Source organism: Hippocampus guttulatus, chromosome 21, assembly GCF_054856545.1.
Source record: "Hippocampus guttulatus isolate MCC_2025c chromosome 21, RoL_Hgut_1.0, whole genome shotgun sequence".
NCBI lineage: Eukaryota > Metazoa > Chordata > Actinopteri > Syngnathiformes > Syngnathidae > Hippocampus > Hippocampus guttulatus.
This window is the reverse complement of record NC_141281.1, coordinates 766,141-782,907: the sequence shown is the minus strand read 5'-3', so window position 1 is coordinate 782,907 and position 16,767 is coordinate 766,141. Positions and strand designations below refer to the sequence as shown.

Genomic DNA, 16,767 nt, shown 5'->3' with positions numbered 1-16,767 from the left:
TGACTAGTACCTGCTAGGGGTGTGCCTTTAGCGTCGTCTTACACGCCCACCTTTCACTCATTGGCGACTGGTACCTGCTAGGGACGTGCCTTTAGCGTCCTCTTACACGCCCACCCTTCACTCATTGGCAGACTTCCGCATGCCTGTCGTCACTCACTCCGCCTTGTCTCTATATAAACAGCGGGTCGCCCAGAAGCGCTCTCAGTGATGCTTTGGAACTCATACATACACTAGACGCTCTGCATTATAAGGCGTCCTATCCATTTTGGCATATCAGTCTGATTCAAATCCAGACTTTGACTTGCCCACTCCAAACCCTGAATTTTGTTTTTTTTTAGCCATCCAAAAGTGGACTTGCTGGTGTTTTTCTGATCATTGTCCTGATTCAAGGGTGTTTGAGTTTGAGGGAAAAAACTGATTATCGGATTTCAGGATTTTCTGGTAGACAGAAGAATTCATTGTCACATCAATCACAACAAGTTGTCCTAGTCCTGAGGTAGCAGAGCAGCCACAGACCATCACACTGCCACCACCATGCTTCATTTTTGGTATTATGTTCTTTTTTTCAAATGCTGTGCTATTTTTACCCTGCATGTAATGGGCTACATCTTCCAAAAAGTTCAATTTTTGATTCATTAGTCCACAGAACGATTTTCCAAAACTTGAGGATCATCTAACTGTCTTCTGGCAAATGTGAGATGAGCATTTGTGTTCTTTTTGGAGAGCAGTGGTTTTCACCTGGGAGCTCTCCCATGGATGCCATTTTTGGCCAGTGCCTATCTTACGGTAGAGTCATCAACACTGACCTGAACTGAGCCCAGCAAGCTCTAGAGTTCTTTGCATGTTGTTTTTGGGGGGTGTTTTGCAACCTCCTGGATGAGTCATCGTCACACTCTTAAGAGTGTTTTTAGCAGGTCACCAAATGCTGGGAATGTTTGACACTGTTCCCAGTTTTATCCATTTGTGGATAATGGCTCGGAGAGTGGTTTGCTGAAGCCACAGAGTCTTGGAAAATGATTTGTAACTATTTCATAGATTTAAATAACTTTCTTTCAAATGTCTTCTTGAATTTCTTTGGATCGTTTCTTTCTTGAGATTTTATAGCCTACTTCACTTTGTCTGACAGATTGTAATTATTTGATTTCTTGATTCAACGAATGTAGAGCTAGGGTCTTGCCTGTAAAATTAAATTCATCTTTCCCAAAACTGTCGTGGGTGACGGTGACAGGGTCCAAAACTGTCTTCATTTATTTTTGTGCCTTAATAAATTGAATTGTCATTTGAAAAATGCAGTTTGTATTTCCTTGGGCTTGAAAATAGTAATCAGGAAGGGGGCAAATATTTTTCTTCCACAGCACTGCATATGTTCCATGTCTGTTTGCGACCGGTTGTCATGGGTTCCTAAGCAATAAAGCCTGTATTTTCATAGACAAGATCGCAAAATTTCCTTGCAACAAGAAAAGTACAGGCGACCGACCGCCTGGTTAAGAATGCTTGGGCTAACATTTGCGAACTTGAACGAACCCTAAGAACTCTGGCGTCAACGCAACGTTTGCTGTCTTCAAAAACACTCGCAATTGTTCACGGCTCATTGGGCTCGGGGTGTGAAAGATGAGCATACTTATTTGCGGTTGGATTTGCATGTCCACGAGTCCTTTTCCCAAGGAGTAATGAGGTAAAATGAATAAGATATGCCAGGTCCAGTGTGGTGGGGCCTGGAACGACAAACATCCAGTAATTCAAATGCAGGCCATATTTTTGAACTGGAAATGTAAGTTCCATGACATACTACTAATATGTGAAGTGCCATACACAGGTTCAGTTCAGAGCTGAATGAAAGATGAATGGAAATCAAAATATGAAAAAGTGACTGTTGATCTTACCTCAGTTTGAGACAGGATCTGAAAATATGTTGCTGCACTGCAAATAATTCCACTGAAGAGGTTGACACAGGAAAAAAAAATGTAGGCCGTGGTGGAATCGGAGAAAACAAAGGTTGCTGGGTACATCATGGGGATGACGGACCATCTAAAGTGATGGGTGAAATTTGCAAGACACAACATTTATACAGGTACACCGTTTTTGTAGACAATTGTCATGCTCTTGGCGAAGTGGGACAAAACACTCTGTACTAAGACAAGGTGCATCTAAATGAAAAGCGTAAACTGCCTCAGCATACCCATAAAAGAGGAGGAGGAGGATAAGAGCCCGTAGTATGCTGTCAGAGGTGTATCCTTCCGTCTTGAACGCGATAAGGATGAGCACCATTAGAAAGGCTGTGACGGCGTAGTTCAGCTGAAGCAATGGCAAATGGCAAAATAGAAGCAAAAAGAAGATTAATCCTCGGGTCTTGATAATGGTTTGCGTTCACATTGAATTGTCCAGCAGGTGACTTAAAATCCTCGACCTTTTTTTTTCTGTTCTCCCTGTAACCTCACTCTTGTACTTGGGTCACTCTCATTCACACACATGTACTCCGGCTTGCTGCAATGAACCTTCATTCCTCTCCTATCCAGGGCAAACCTCCACAGCTCGAGTTTCTCCTCCACCTGTTCCATGCTGTCACTACGACAGTATTTTTCAAATTCGCACACCAGTGTACCACGAGATATTTTCAGGTGTGCTGTGGGAAATGATCCAATTTGTATGCCTGTGCGGTCTATCGCCTGGCAGAGTAATCATGAAGTACTCTTCCATACCGGTGGGTAGCAGCAGCAGCGAGCTTATGACCTTGTACTTCGAGACCAGCGAAGTTTCTGGCGCGAGGCGAAAGCTATGACTCTGTCGTGCTTGGAATGTGGTGACAACAGCGCTATGCTCGGAAGTAAGCTTAAACTCTATCTCCAAACAAAACACCCTTCACTTCTAAACAAAAATGTGGAGAATTTTGTTCGCCTGCGTGAATATACGGCGAAACAAGCAACGTGGATGAGAACAACCGCAAAGGTAAATGAAAGAGTCTTGCTGAATCAAAAAAAGTCCCAGTGGCAGAGCACTTTATACTTCCCGCCTTCAAAGCCATTGTAAATGAGATATTCGGACCCGAAGCGACGAAGGAAATAGCCTGACTGCTGTCAAAAGTACAAACGTAGAAAGAATTGTTAATCTACAGTCAAACCTCGGTTTTCGAACGTCTCTGTTCTCGACCAAATGGTTTTTGCTCAAAAATTGAGTTTTTTATGCCTCAGATTACGACCGAAAATCGGTTCTCAACCAAACTGAGCGCACTTGAATGTGCCACTCGACTACTCTCGCCTTCCTTACACGAGGAAGTCACACTTCCTCGGGTAGACGAGGAAGTGACGCTTCCTCGTGTAGCGTTCCATTGTGAGCAGACGTGTTCAATAAAGATTTAAAAAAAAGAGCGTCCAATGTGAGCGCACGTGTTCAATAAAGATTTTCTTTTTGTTGACATCTACTCAAATCGGACTGTTATTTCTGCATTGTGTATCAGCTCCTAATCATGGCACCAAAGAAAGTAAGTGGAAGTAGTAAAGCTGGTGGAAAAAAAGAGGAACATAGTGCGCAAAACTATTGGATTTAAGAAAAATTTGATAGCGAAATATGAAATCGGTGTACATGTGTCTGTGTTGGCTGGGGAATTTGGCATGCTGAAATGGACAATCAGCAGCATCCTAAAAAAAGAAAGACCATCTTAAAGTCACTGATCTGGCTAAAGGACCTTGTGTGTTTAGCAAACAAAGGCCACAAATATGAGAGGAAGTGGAGAAGCTTTTGCTTATTTTCATAAATGAGAAAGAAAATCATCGACTTTGAGAAGTGATTTTCCTTCAGATAATAAATATTCACACACAGAGGCTGTGGAAGCAGATACAGGTAAAATAAACCTATTCAAAAGAATGCATTTTAAATCTGTGAAAAACTAGAGGAACATTAATAGATTTCTATCACAACTTCTGCTGTGTACTCCATCACCACATGACACCACACTGCACCGAAGAGGCCAAAACATACAGGAACAGACGATATTTGTTTTTGCGATATTGATACTTTGGCGGCCCTATGGCAAGCCATTTGAGCATTTATTCCAAATCCCTGATATCAGACATTAGTGTGTTACACTAGTTCAATCTCTTTCAGCACATGTTCGACACTCAGCCACACTCGTGACACACTTTGTCGAACTAGTTGCACAGAAATCCTCGCTAGCCACTCATTTTTGGCAACTAGTGCCACTTTTGTCCAACTAGTGCTGACAAAATTCTAACTAGTGACACCTGGAAGCACACAAGCAGAGGGAACTTCCCAGCTAGTCAGCTTTTTTATGCCCTAGTGGCCCACTAGACCAAACTAGTGAGGTTCAAAGTCTTACTAGTTTACTAGTAAGATTTAAAGTGTTAACATGTTAACTAGTGAAATGTGGATTGTTCTAACATGTTAACTAGTGGCCTGTGATTTCCTGCACTAGTTAACTAGTGGGAGCTGGAATATCCACTAGTTAACTAGTGGAGGATAAAACATTGACTAGTGCACTAGTTTAAAACCGTTTAAGCCTTGATATCCAACTAGTGAGTCCAAAAATGTTACTTGCTCACCGGTGATGCCCCAAATATCCACTAGTTCCACTAGTGCGACATTTTGACTTCACTAGTTCGACTAGTGAAGTCAAAATGTCGCACTACTGGATGTCACCCTACTCACTAGTCAACTAGTTAAATGGTCTTTTGATTTAACTAGTTAACTAGTGACAGCAAAATGTTCACTCGTACAACATGTGAAACACTAACGGCTCACTGGTCACACTAGTTACGCTAAATGCTAATCAGGAGGCAGGACAGTGTCAGAAGTGAACACCTCCTATTGGCTCCCTGATAAGAGCTCCACCCAGCAAAAAATTAACCCTGTAAAGCCTGATTCTGAGCTTTCGCAATTATTTACTGCCATTTGCGTAACATCTACAGTATACAGAAGGAATCAAGCAAATTTTACCAGTCAATGTATCTGTAGGTGATGTTTATTTATAATGTACACGGAGATAAAGGGTAATGGTACAGTTCTACAGTATCTTTCCACGTTTATATATGTATGCTATACGAAATAAAATGAATACGGCACCATATAATGCAACAGTTCTGCAACATGTTCTCCCGAAATGATGATGTGAATTTTCAGTTGTTGCTAAATCAGTTCAGGATGCTATAATTTGTGGTGTAGATGCGAATTTAGGAGAGCAGGACAATATATCGCATTGCAATTGGAGCAGCAGCTTGGTTGATGATGTCCCCAAACCAGCTCATCTATTATATTTGTCGTGCAATACAACAAAAATGAGCACAATTGAAAAACATAGACTTCTTATATTTTAAAATAAAATAATTCACGTTTACCATTCGGAGGTTTCTACAATCATGAATGAAGGCATTATTTACAGCAGGTTGACAGCAGTGTAATTGAGCAGATTAGATGGAGTAGAATTTTATTGGGGCTTCACTGATTTATTTCATACAATTCATATCCAAAACATAGTTGAAAAATATTTGATTGTTAAAATATTTAAATACAAGAACTATATCAAGAATTTAACAAAACATATACAGTTTTTTTTATTAGGAGAAAAGGCTCAAAACATATCACAGATGACAAATGTTGTGCCTCTCCTCCTCCTGTTCTTCAATGAAGCTGATCAGAAGAATATATATATATATATATATATGTATATAGAGAGAGACAGAAAGATTAATCAAAAGTATGAATTGTTTTTATAAAATCACTACTGTACTTTCTTCTTCAGGTATTATGAGCCGGGCGCGTAAGGGTTAAAGCTTTAAGACTGAATATTCATTCTCTGAATATTGACCAATCAAAATTCTTGTCCCGCCTTCTTCATTTGCATCCGGCCCACTTGTGAACGTGTCGGTGGTTGAGTTGCAACTGAGACATGAATGATGACATGCTCACTTGTAAGGGCCAAATGTCCACTGGGTACACTAGTTAAGGTGTTCTGGCCTTAGCAGTGAACTTGTCAGTTTAAAAACTGATCACTAGCTCACTAGTAAGGCATATTATGTCCGCTAGTTGGATCTTCCAAACCTTACTAGCTGACTAGTGAGGTTCAAAATGTTCACTAGTTAACTTGTAAAAGCGACAATTTCCACTAGTTGCACTTGTTGGTCTCATTTCAACCTCATTTGTGAACTAGTGAAACACATGTTTTCTTTCTAGTAAACTAGTTGAGTCCAGAGTGAGCCACTCGTTCACTAGAGATGCTTGTGTTCATTCAACTAGTTAACTAGTGGGAGGCATTTTGTCTCACTAGTCAGACCAAGAAACCTGTGCAAGATTTGACTGAACACGTTTGACATTTTTCCTACATGTTGGGCTTTTCTTTTCAGTTGTTGGTGTTAATCAGCACTAGTGAGCGACTGTGCACAACAAGTGCAACAAATATCTAACATGTAGGGATTTTTGTTGCACTAGGTCATGTTTTTGGCATACAAGCTGGCATGTACATCGTACGAGCTAAATAAAATTGCTGTATATTGCTGTGTATCACTAGTTACCAAGTAAAGTGAAAATGAGCCCAACTAGTGTAACTAGTTGACTAGTTGACTAGTTCATTGACTAGTGAACATGTTCACATTTTGAAACCGTCTAGTTAACGTGTAAGGTCAAATCGATTGCAACAAGTTTACTAGTTTGGATTTCTGGATTCACTCGTCGACATGTAACCAATAATGGGCATCCTCTCGTGAACTAGCTGCAAATCCTCAGGACAACTTGTAAACTAGTGTAAAACATGCAAATGAAGTGGGTGTGATTATGACAAAATCTGAATCCCGATTGGTGTATTTTAACTGCAGATCCAATAGGAATCCTGCAGCCACATTTCTGCCCCACCTCCTCATTATTTTTGTGCAACTAGCTTACTAATGAGCAGGTTGGCATCCACTAGTTCTACTAGTGAACATTTTAGACCTCACTAGTTGCACTAGTGCGGCATGCAACTAGTGTATATTTGGGGCATAACCAGTGAACAAGTAACATTTTTGACACTCACTAGTTCGATATCAAGGCGTCAAGGGGCTTTAACTAGTAAACTAGCTACTGTTTTATCCACCACTAGTAAACTAGTGAGTATTTTAGCTCGCACTTGTTTACTCGTGCAGGAAATCACGTGTCACAAGTTCACATATTAGAATATAATGATTGACAAGTTGACATGTTGCTGAAAATGAATGACTAGTTGGACTTTGTTTGCAACTAGTTCGACAAAGTGTGTCACTAGTGTGGCTGAGTGTCGAACTAGTGCTGAAAGAGATCGAACTAGTGTAACACACTTATGTCTGATATCAGGGATTTGGAATAAATGCTCAAATGGCTTGCCATACGGCCCGGTGGTCCAGTGGTTGGCACGTTGACCTCACAGTGCAGAGGTTGTGGATTCAATCCCCACTCCGGCCTCCCTGTGTGGAGTTTGCATGTTCTCCCCGGGCCTGTGCGGGTTTTCTCCGGGTCGTCCAGTTTCCTCCCACATTCCGAAAAACATGCACGGCAGGCTGATTGAACACTCCAAATTGTCCCTAAGTGTGAGTGTGAGCTTGGATTGTTGTTCGTCTCTGTGCGCCCTGCAATTGGCTGGCAACCGGTTCAGGGTGTCCCCCGCCTACTGCCCAATGATGGCTGCGATAAACTCCAGCACCCCCCGCGACCATTGTGACGATAAAGAGGATCGGAAAATGAATGAATGAATGTTGATATTTTTGGAAGAGTGCAGATACAGCAGAGTGAAGAGGATGAACCGTTGCATCGGAGAGGCTCCGATTCATCCACCCCCACACTGTCATGATTGTTTTCTTTGTGAGCAACAGGTGGCACCGGAGTCATTCGTTCTTTTAGAATCACTGCCTCAGCGACCACTCAGTGTCGGGTGGCTGTATTGCTGTCACATTGGTTTTGCTTCTGCCATGGGTTTGTTACTTTGGTTTCTTGGTGTTTTTAGGATTTTGTTTGTTTTGGATTTAGTTTTTCCAGTGTTTTGTAAATACATTTTGTTCAGCCCACCCTGCGTCTCCTGCCTTCCTTTTTGGGTCCTCTATCATCATGCAACATGACACCCCCACTCAAACGATGAAGTGCAGCCATCTTGTTTGCTCCAAGAGATGAGGTATATAATACATTTGTCTAGTTAGTATACTGCTTGTGTCTGGACTGACCATATCCCAGCAAATGTTTGTCACCCAGTAGAGGAATGGCTGGAGCCCACTGACAAACTGAAGGTGTGTTGCTTTACTGGCTCTTTCTTCAATCAGGAAAAGCACGGAGCAGGAAGGTACACAGGAAATAGCCACAATCAAAATAAAAGGTATTTCAATGCCTGCAGTTAACAACCTAAAAACAAAAAGAGTAATTACCAAATTATCATATCAACAATTTATGCCATCAATTCATTTTTATAAAGTGCACATTCATGCGAATCAAATTGGGTAGAAATAGCATTGACAGTGATGATCTCTCCTCATCAACGGTAGACATCAGCCTTAAAATAACATGGGACGTGTGATACTGTATATATGTATTTTTCCACACGGTCATTTCATCCAACAAGATAACCCCACAAACTTAAAATTCTGAAATTAAAGTAAGCAAGCAAGTACAGAACAAAGTGAATGAATATTCAAGCGTACAGTTCCACTTGGTCAGTAGGGGGTTTGTTTCGGTCCGAGATTGCCAAAAAGCCCAGCAAAAGCCCCGCAGGAAGACCAATCTGTCGCACACAAATACATTACAGTTAAGAGCCTTTTATCGCAAGGGATCGGTCCCAGACTCACCTGCAATAGAGATCATATTAAAATATATTTTACTGGTGTAACCTCTGTCCTTGTATTAAATCACTTCTGTCCTTGTACTTATATGATGTTAAGGGTCAATTTGACCCATTTCAGTATTTGCGTAGACCAAAACACTGGATATCCTTTCTTTTTCTTCATGAAATTTATTGACTTTTCCTCATCTAGGGTCATGAACTGGTGTGTAAAATCTGGACACTCTGATGTGTAGTGGGATGTCTGTGCACAGTTTGAATACAAATATAAGAAAACCTTTATTAGTCTCGCAATGGAGAAATTCCCAATTCACAGCAGCAAAGTTATGAAAGGAAGAAGTAGAACAACAAAATATAGGAGCTGCTGGAAAGGCAGCCACTCTCGCGGCGCCATTTTGAAGTCAAAATAACAAAAATAACACAACACAACACATAGGACACAGACAGTCGTGCAATCTTCACCACTTTTCTGCATACACTTTGTTGTCTGAAGCAGTTATAGATGAAAGAGGAGAGGATCAAAGTGTCCTTTCTCCAGTGGATCAGAGACGTCATGCTAAAAATGTGCACACGTCTGCTACAAGCTAAGTTTTGAAAGCAAACACGAAGCTGTCGCGTCCATTGACGAAAAGAGATTAGTTCACTTCTCCTGTCCCACGTAATCCGCTTCAAACTCCAAACCGCGACTCCTAGCTCCAAATCCGCATCGGCGCTCCGCGCTAACGCTCCTTTCTTCTCATCGTCGGCTCCTCAAGACTTACATCTATCTAGCCGCAGACCATTCAACAGCACCGATCTCTCCGCTGAACAAAGCGGGGCTGTGAAAAATGCTGCCCATTACAGGCGCAAGACACAAGCGCCCCGGGACTGTCCAGCAACGACAGTCAAATGGCGCAGACATTCCTCCCAGTCAAAAACAGTGCTGGTATACCCATGCTGCCGAGAAGACGCAACCACCAAGCACAGAGTCTCCTCCTTGATGAATGTTGTGGCCAAAAAATGCTGAAAAAAGTCCACATCAGGTCCACACGACGTAACAACAAACACAAAGTGACAAAACAAACACAAAAAAAGCAAGGCTCATGAGAGCACTTGCTGACGGCTGCCTACTCGGGCGCCATCTTGACTTCAAAGAGAAAATATGATGTTGGGGGTCATTTTGACCCAGGCACTTTAATGTGGGCAAGCAGCTTTTCAGATCCAAAAGAAACATGTCTAATTGATGTACTTTGTTTTGACTGCTCAGTGACTGCCAGAGACCCAGGTGTGTGTAGAGCAGGAACTTTCTCTCATTTGACTCGTCACTCTTCTCATGTCATTGCTTTCACCAACATACCAAAAATGAGCTCAAGAAGATTTTCAGCTGAAGAAGCTTCATAACAGAGTTTGAACTGGGAGTGTGATGCAGAGGAAGACATTTTCAGAGACAGAGGATCTTTCTGGCAAGTATGGCATCAAAATGTGGGCAGCCTGTGATGCAAAATCTAGTTTTGCATGGAATATGCAAGTGCATCCTGGAAAGCTACCTGAAGGAGCATCTGAGAAGAATCAGATGATGTGTGTGGTGCTGAAGATGAGTAAAGGACTGCAAAGTCATAACTTGTTTACAATGTACGGCCTTGGTGATGAAGTTCAGGAGAGAAAGCTGACTATGTTGGCAACAGTCAGAAGAAATAAGACAGATATTCCCGGTGAAATTCTGAAGATGCAGGGCAGACCTCTGCATTCCTCAGTGTTTGTTTTCACTGAGAAAGCAGCAGTTGTTTCATACTGCCCAAAGAAAAACAAAAATGTTCTTGTAATGAACGCAATGCACACAGATGCATCTCTGAGCACAAGAGAAGACATGAAACCACAAATGATAGTGGCCTACAACTCCACCAAAGGGGGGCTTGACAATCTGACAGTAGACATACAACTGCCAGTGCAATACTTTGCAGATAAAACACTGAAAATCTCAGAAACGTTAAATGAAAAAAAGAAACGTGACATGGAAAAACTTTCATAAACAGTTCTTAAATATACTGTTGGGATTAAAAATCTGTTGTCTGTCTCTTTTCTGAATGTTTACATCATCTTAAACAAAGTTGTTACTGGTGTAACCTGTTTTTTGACTATTTTGTGTGGACTTTTACAGTACGGGTCAAAATGACCCACGACATAATCAATGTGATTTTTTTTCAACATAATATGAGGGTTAAATCACTTCTTCAATGCATTTGCCAATGTATTTTATCAAAACAAAATTGCTCACATGAAATGTGAAACACTGTGTGCATTGTAATGTGTGTATGCCTGTGCCTTTCAGGTGTGGCCTGTTGAGGTGGCATGTGACATCAACAATACTGCATATGAGCGTCGAGAGCTGGAGCCCTCCTCTATAATTGAAAATTATATGAATAAAAACACTGCGATTGGCTGGCAACCGATTCAGGGTGTCCCCCGCCTACTGCCCGAAGACAGCTGGGATAGGCTCCAGCACCCCCCGCGACCCTAGTGAGGATTAAGCGGTTCGGAAAATGGATGGACGGATGAATAAAAACATGATTTCTGATCAAAGGCAATATAGCGGAAGAGCACATATTTTACATTTCTGAGTGCCAGGTCCTTAATACTGACACTTGTTTTCACTTGCAGTGTGTCATCACCTGAGCAAAGAAGCTTTGAGTATTTCTGCGAGCATACAGCCATCGTTTGATAAAGAGAGCTCTCAGATGCTGGCAGGTCATGCTCCATCGAGTCAGGGTGCCTCTTTGGCCAAATCCACTCAGCAGATGTTTCTCCTGAAATTCTGTGAAAGCACATTGCAGCATCTTGTTCAGCACATTGTTCTATAAACAGTGTGCGTGGATATAGATGGATGGATGGATGGATGGATGGATGGATGGATGGATGGATGGATAGATGGATATTTTCCAGTCGTCTAGTAGGCAGGGAACACCCTGAACCGGTTGCCACCCAATCGCAATGGCACACATTGACGAACAATAATCCGCTCTCACACCTAGTGGTCCCCAAACCTTTTCCTGTGAGGGCCACATAACTTTTCGCTTCTCTGATGGGGGGGCCGGGGTCAGTTTGTAACAGCAAAAGTGCGACTGCAAGAGTACCTAGACGTAAAAATGTATTGTTTCCCAGAAACCCACACAAAATCAAATAACTTTTTTTGATACACTCGCGGTATTAAAGACGTCTTTCTTCTAGGGACACACCACCTCCGCGACAGCATTCATGCATTTCTTGACAAACTCTCCTTACCACTGCTTGTAATCAGTTGAGCAAACCGAAAGCTAGCCCGAACAGATGGCTGGTTCAGCTCAGCTTGGCGTACAAATGTATTTTGCTGAGCTAACGTTCCTCTTTTTAGCGTTGACAGTTTGTCTGCTCTCATTTGCCCATGCAAAAAATCGTACTTGTTGTCGTGACGGGATTCATAGTGTCTCCGCAGATTGTATTCTTTGAATACCGCCACCGACAGATGAGACAGACAATATTTTCTTTGCATTGAAAAAAAAAATTGTTTCTCCATTTTGGGTTAAATTCCCTGTATTCCGAATAATTTTTTTTCTCTTACCACACCTTTTCGCCATGATTACGTTCTCTTTGAGAGGGACGGGTTTAGCATTTTTTTTTCTGGGGTTGCCAGATAACGGCACAGACCGCAGAAGGATGGAACAAATGTCACGTTATATGTGTTTATGAAATTGTTACTAGCTAATAGTTAATCATGAAAATAGTTCATAACTAAGGAATATTTTATTGCAAAAGCCAAATTTTATGATAAAATACAAATATACATAGATGTAAAATAAATCAAAAGACTCTCTGGTATTGTTCAGGGGGGCCGGACCAAATGTGGATCCGGCCCGCCTCCACATTAGTAGTTTGGTGTTTGGTGACCACTGATTTAGAGTGTTCAATCAGCCTGCCATGCATGTTTTGGGAGTGTGGGAGGAAACCGGGGTACACGGAGAGAACCCACTCAGGCACGGGGAGAACATGCGAACTCCACACAGGACCTGGAATCAAACCCACGACCCCTGCACTGTGAGGTTGACACACTTACCACTCGGTTGTGTGATGCTTATTTATTTTCCCTGAACTGCACCAAACCTCATGGATGAAATGATGACTCACAGCACCACTAGGCAAAGTGAAGCCCATCGGAGATACTGCAGATATTGGTGCTGCATTTCGTAGGGTTGGGTGTCGATGTCAATTCATGAGAGTTCACTTCGATTACATTTTTTTCCATTCGATTCGATTTAATTCAATCTCATGTCGATGCGGACATGTATCCATCTGTTGAAAATTCTTACATTTCAAATGATTTTTTGAGTGAATGTAACGTGTGTTGTAATTAAGTGTTTTGCAAACATTGACACCAATGAAAATTGATTGACTGATTGATTAAGTACTCAGCAAATTAATGTCGCTCAGCGTCACATGCTAAAAGACATTCAAGGCTGTCTGAAATTGTTGACGGCATCTTCTCAAAACAATTATCTGGACTTTCCCCGGGATGGAAAAACAAAACACACAGATGCGAGTATTCCTATCTCCTTCTCTCCATAACTCCTCCCTGAGCCTGTGACTGATCAGGTTTTGGCCTTGCAGCTGCAGGTTCAAAAGTCTTTGCTGGATCCTTATTCACTCCGCTCCCTCCCCCGTCACAACTGGAGAGACTTGAGTGCACCTAATGTCTACAACTTGTTTCACAGATTGTGACGCTCTCCCATTTTCCTCCCTCCCCAATCCTGTTCATTCCATGTTAAGTCTCGAGAATTGTTCAACGGATTTTCAAATGTACGCTACATGTGCTGGTTTTTTTTCCTCTGGCTCTTCCATTCAAGAAGAATGGTTGGAGTCTATTGTTTTTTTTTCCCCGGCTCCTCTTCTTCCCAACTGTTTTCCTTTCACATCGAGGATATCAGGGCACTTAACAGCGACCTGCCACGCTTCCCGTTCTGTCTCGCCCAAAGTTTGGGATTCTCAATATAGTAGACTCCAGGCAAAAACTAGCAACAAAAATGTTTAATACAAAAAAACCCAAAAAAATGCACCAACAAAGTAGAAACATAAAGCGCTGGTCAAACAAGAACCAGGAAAAATAAATTTTCTGCTTGGCTCTCAACGAAGGCTCCTTCATCCGCCCCCTCATTACATGTTATGTCGTGTGACTTGTTGTAACTGTAATATGCTTATTTATGTGCTAGGGTCTTTTTTTATCCTGGACTGAAATTATCCTCAGAAGAGGATAGTTCGAGCGTGTTTTTTTTCCCCTCTCCCTAACTAGTGGTTTCCTTTCTGAACTCTGACTGTAAATTTCCCCATTGCGGGACAAATAAAGGATATCTTAAAAAAAAAAAACAACAACAAACAAAAGCGCTTGCACAAAAGGCAAGGAAGAAGTTAATCAGAGTCAAACAAAACGAAAGAACCCAACTCACGTAAGCTAGTGATGGGACAAAATGGGCCGAGGCTCCGAAGCTTGTGTCGAGTAATGGGAGAGGAGTTTCCACGCAGCTTGTATCGAGGCATGCGCCATTTCGGCAAGACCCGGAAATGCCGACGTGTGAAGCCTCGCGGGCCGGCTGAATCACATATACGCTTTGTGAGTGGTCCGACATTTGGCACACATTGCAAACAGAGTACAGACTACGGTATAAATGGTTGCAAAATGCAATGGCGATCGCCTGTTATCTCACATTTTGTGGATTTCGGGCTCCTGTACTTGTTACACCTGTGCACAACAGTGCAACTAGTGCAATCTTTTTTCGAGCCTTGTCCGTTGCTTGTGATGGAACCTGTGCGAAAAAGCTGATCATCCCCTGTATGGGAACATTTTGATTTGATTGCTTCCAATAAGGTAAGGAAGAAAAACTGCATTCATATAAATGTGACAATGCAGTTTTTTGCTTGTTCTTGTGTCTAACTATTGTTATTTCACAGGTGAAGTGTCTGTTGTGTGCAAGGGAACTTATACAACAATAGCACCTTGTCTATGTTGAGGTATTTTTGAGCCTTGCATGAGAGCAAGGAGAGCCATGAAACTGGGCCATACCTACCCAAATTTATATAAACTGGCACTCGCATTTCTCTGCAACCCAGCTTCATCTGTGCCTTGTGAAAGAATATTTTCTAAAGCTATTGAAATATTGTCCAAAAAAAGAAAAGACCCCTGGCCTATACCATAACTGCACTCGTAAGTACATGAATAAGGCAACTTCAAGTTTGTCATCAGGGTTGAATGACTTGTATTGGTAAATATAACCAAACATGACATTGACTGCGTACGCACGTGCTCACACACACACACACAAACACGCACACACACACACACACAGCCCCTATCCTGCTCTCACCATCATTCTGCTCTGTTGATTGCTGAGGAGGATCAGCATGCAGCTCTGATTCCAACTGATACTCAGTTTCCTCCACCACTCGTAGAAAGATCTGGACAAGATATGACACATTTTCACGTTTAAATCATATTTGAATTTGGTAAAAAATTCAACTTTTGAAGCTGATTGTGTTGAAATAAATGTTGATGAAAAAAAGTTTAACTCTATGTCATAACATGTATGGATGGAACTTTTTCTTTTATTATTTTGAATACATGTGATTGTAACAGCTGTTGGTTTTCAAATCTCAATGATAGCCTGCAAATGTGTTTTCATAAGGGCAAAGATTTGCTTACATCCTCTAGTTTAGTGTCAGACAATCCATAGGTGATAATTCCAACTTGGCTCAGATTCTGATCCAGTTCAGAAAGGAAGTCAGCTAGGCGGTTGTTCATGGAGGCCTCCTGGGGTATATTGATCACTGCCTCACGCAAGGACTCCATCACAAGGCTGGCACTAGGAAAGTGACACTGTGCCAGAGCCAGCAGCGCTTCCATGGCTACAGTGTAGGTGGAGGCCAGTCAAGATCATACTCACACTGTGCCTGAACCATCATTCAAAATTTACTTGTTAACCACGTCCAGCAAGTTGGATTCACAAAGAACACTCACACGAGCTATTGGCCACAATATCCAGACTATGACCCTGTCTGGGTGCGTCTCTATCCCCTGATGAATCGCTGTCCTGAAACACATGACATTTACACTGCTTTGATATCGTGAAACATTGCGAGCTACTCAAAAACGATTTTCAGGTACGTGTTATTATTTTCAGTAGTTAGCTTCAAGACCCTGCAAAGTGAATCACAGATTTGTTGTTCAAATACATGTTCGGAGATAACTGTTGAAAACACCTCCAGAAACGGAACTGAGTAGTACTCAATTATGGAGATTTAGTGTATACCAGGGGTGGCCAAACTTTTTTGACCAAAGATCTACTTTTCAAGTGTCGAACCTCCCGCAACTGACCCGACCGCACACGTCTATCGTTTTAAAAATGTTTCTCCCAGTGGTCGAGGTCAGTGAATTGTACATGAAACACACTTGGAATCTGCAAGAGGCTGGCAACCGTTCAGGGTAGGCAACCGCCTCCTGCTTGAAGACAGCTGGGATAGGTTCCAGCACCCACCGCAACAACGAGGATAAAGCGGTTAAGCATTTTCTGAACCATGATCCAGGATCCATCCACTGATAGATGGACAAACTTGGAATGAGAAGACCACAAAAAAAAAAGAAATTATATATATATATATTTTATAAAGAAATCCTCGTCTCACCCCCCCTCGGGTGGTGTCCGTCCCGCATTCAGCTCGGGTCTTCTACCAGAGGCCAGGAAGCTTGAGGGTTCTGCGCAGTATCCTTGCTGTTCCCAGCACTGCACATTTCTGGACTGAGATGTCCGATGTTGTTCCCGGGATCTGTTGCAACCACTCATCTAGTTTGGGGGTCACTGCCCCGAGTGCTCCGACCACCACAAGCACAACTGTCACCTTTACCTTCCAGGCTCTCTCCAGCTCCTCTCTGAGCCCTTGGTATTTCTCGAGTTTCTCGTGTTCCTTCTTTCTGATGTTTCCATCACTTG

General features: G+C 42.1%; 1 protein-coding gene across 1 annotated transcript in view; it reads right to left on the bottom strand.

The window, feature by feature from the left end:
- LOC147186588 (phospholipid-transporting ATPase ABCA1-like) overlaps positions 1-15,653 on the bottom strand; it is a 43,369-nt gene extending 27,716 nt beyond the window's left edge. Inside the window, exons 1-8 of the mRNA XM_086102246.1 lie at positions 15,483-15,653; positions 15,148-15,238; positions 11,431-11,573; positions 8,646-8,725; positions 8,175-8,349; positions 2,180-2,295; positions 1,884-2,028; positions 1,622-1,715 (exon numbers count right to left, since the gene is read on the bottom strand). Coding sequence (XP_085958372.1) covers positions 1,622-1,715; positions 1,884-2,028; positions 2,180-2,295; positions 8,175-8,349; positions 8,646-8,725; positions 11,431-11,573; positions 15,148-15,238; positions 15,483-15,629 — 991 coding nt within the window. The 5' untranslated portion in view covers positions 15,630-15,653. The remainder of the gene's footprint in view (positions 1-1,621; positions 1,716-1,883; positions 2,029-2,179; positions 2,296-8,174; positions 8,350-8,645; positions 8,726-11,430; positions 11,574-15,147; positions 15,239-15,482) is intronic.
- Positions 15,654-16,767: the final 1,114 nt, after the last annotated feature.